This window comes from Tupaia chinensis, unplaced genomic scaffold (genome assembly GCF_000334495.1).
Source record: "Tupaia chinensis unplaced genomic scaffold, TupChi_1.0 Scaffold147500_2, whole genome shotgun sequence".
In the NCBI taxonomy this organism is placed as follows: domain Eukaryota; kingdom Metazoa; phylum Chordata; class Mammalia; order Scandentia; family Tupaiidae; genus Tupaia; species Tupaia belangeri.
In genome coordinates, this window is record NW_006207352.1 from 303,179 (window position 1) to 304,159 (window position 981).

Genomic DNA, 981 nt, shown 5'->3' on the forward strand with positions numbered 1-981 from the left:
GGAAAAAAGCAGGAGAAACGAATTAGCCAGAAGGGGCGGCCGCCATGCCCATAGATGTTGAAGTCCTCAGCCGAGAGGTGAGCGTCGGGGTACAGGATCTCCAGGGTGCCCTGCGAGGGGCACAGGCCAGGTGGTCTCACAGGTCCTGCCCAGCTGCCCGCCTCGGGCACCCCAAGGACAGCCTTGAGCTCAGTACTGGGGCAGGGGCACAGAGGGGCAAGGTGCACCCCTACCACCTCTGAGGGCCGCTGGACGCTGGTGCTCGGTGTCCCCCCCCCACGGCACAACCTCAGGGCACCCCAGGTGCGGGGCGTGGGGAGGGCAAGGGTATGCCCTGGGACACGGCCTGCCCTCCGCCCCTGACCTGGGTGACGGAGTAGGCGAGAGACAGCACCGTGGTGATGGCCAGCACCCGCCTGATGCTCGACTTGCTCTCCAGGTGACCTGTGGGAACTGCGGTCGGCCTGGGAGACCTCGGACACCCAGGCCCCGCACACACACACACACACACACACACACACACACACACAGACCCAGGCCCCACCCACACTGAGGCCCCGCCCACAGCGCCCACCTGCCCCACAGGCCCCGCCCACACAGAGACACACACACACACACACACACACACACACACACACACACACAGACCCAGGTCCCACCCACAGGGAACCCACCTGCCGCCCAAAGGCCCCGACCACATGGAGGCCCCACCCACACAGAGGCCTCATCCATCTGGAGGCCACCCACACAGACACACACACCCCCAGGCTCTGCCCACACTGAGGCCACACACACACACACACACACACACACACACACACACGCCCCGCCCACACGCACCGAAGGCCAGGCCCAGGATGAGCACGCTCAGCTCGATGGCCAGCAGGAAGAAACGCGTGATCTCCCACAGGATCTGCAGAGGGCAGCGTCAGCCGGGCCGCCCATCAGCACCTCCCGGCCACCTCCCAGACACGCGCCCCG

At 66.5% G+C, this 981-nt stretch overlaps 1 protein-coding gene across 1 annotated transcript in view; it reads right to left on the minus strand.

Annotated features, from left to right (window-relative positions):
• TPRA1 (transmembrane protein adipocyte associated 1) overlaps positions 1 to 981 on the minus strand; it is a gene marked incomplete in the record, with an annotated part of 11,598 nt that overhangs the window by 1,842 nt on the left and 8,775 nt on the right. The window contains 2 exon segments of the mRNA XM_027768822.1: positions 35 to 110; positions 365 to 444. Of these exon segments, the coding sequence (XP_027624623.1) occupies positions 35 to 110; positions 365 to 444 (156 nt within the window).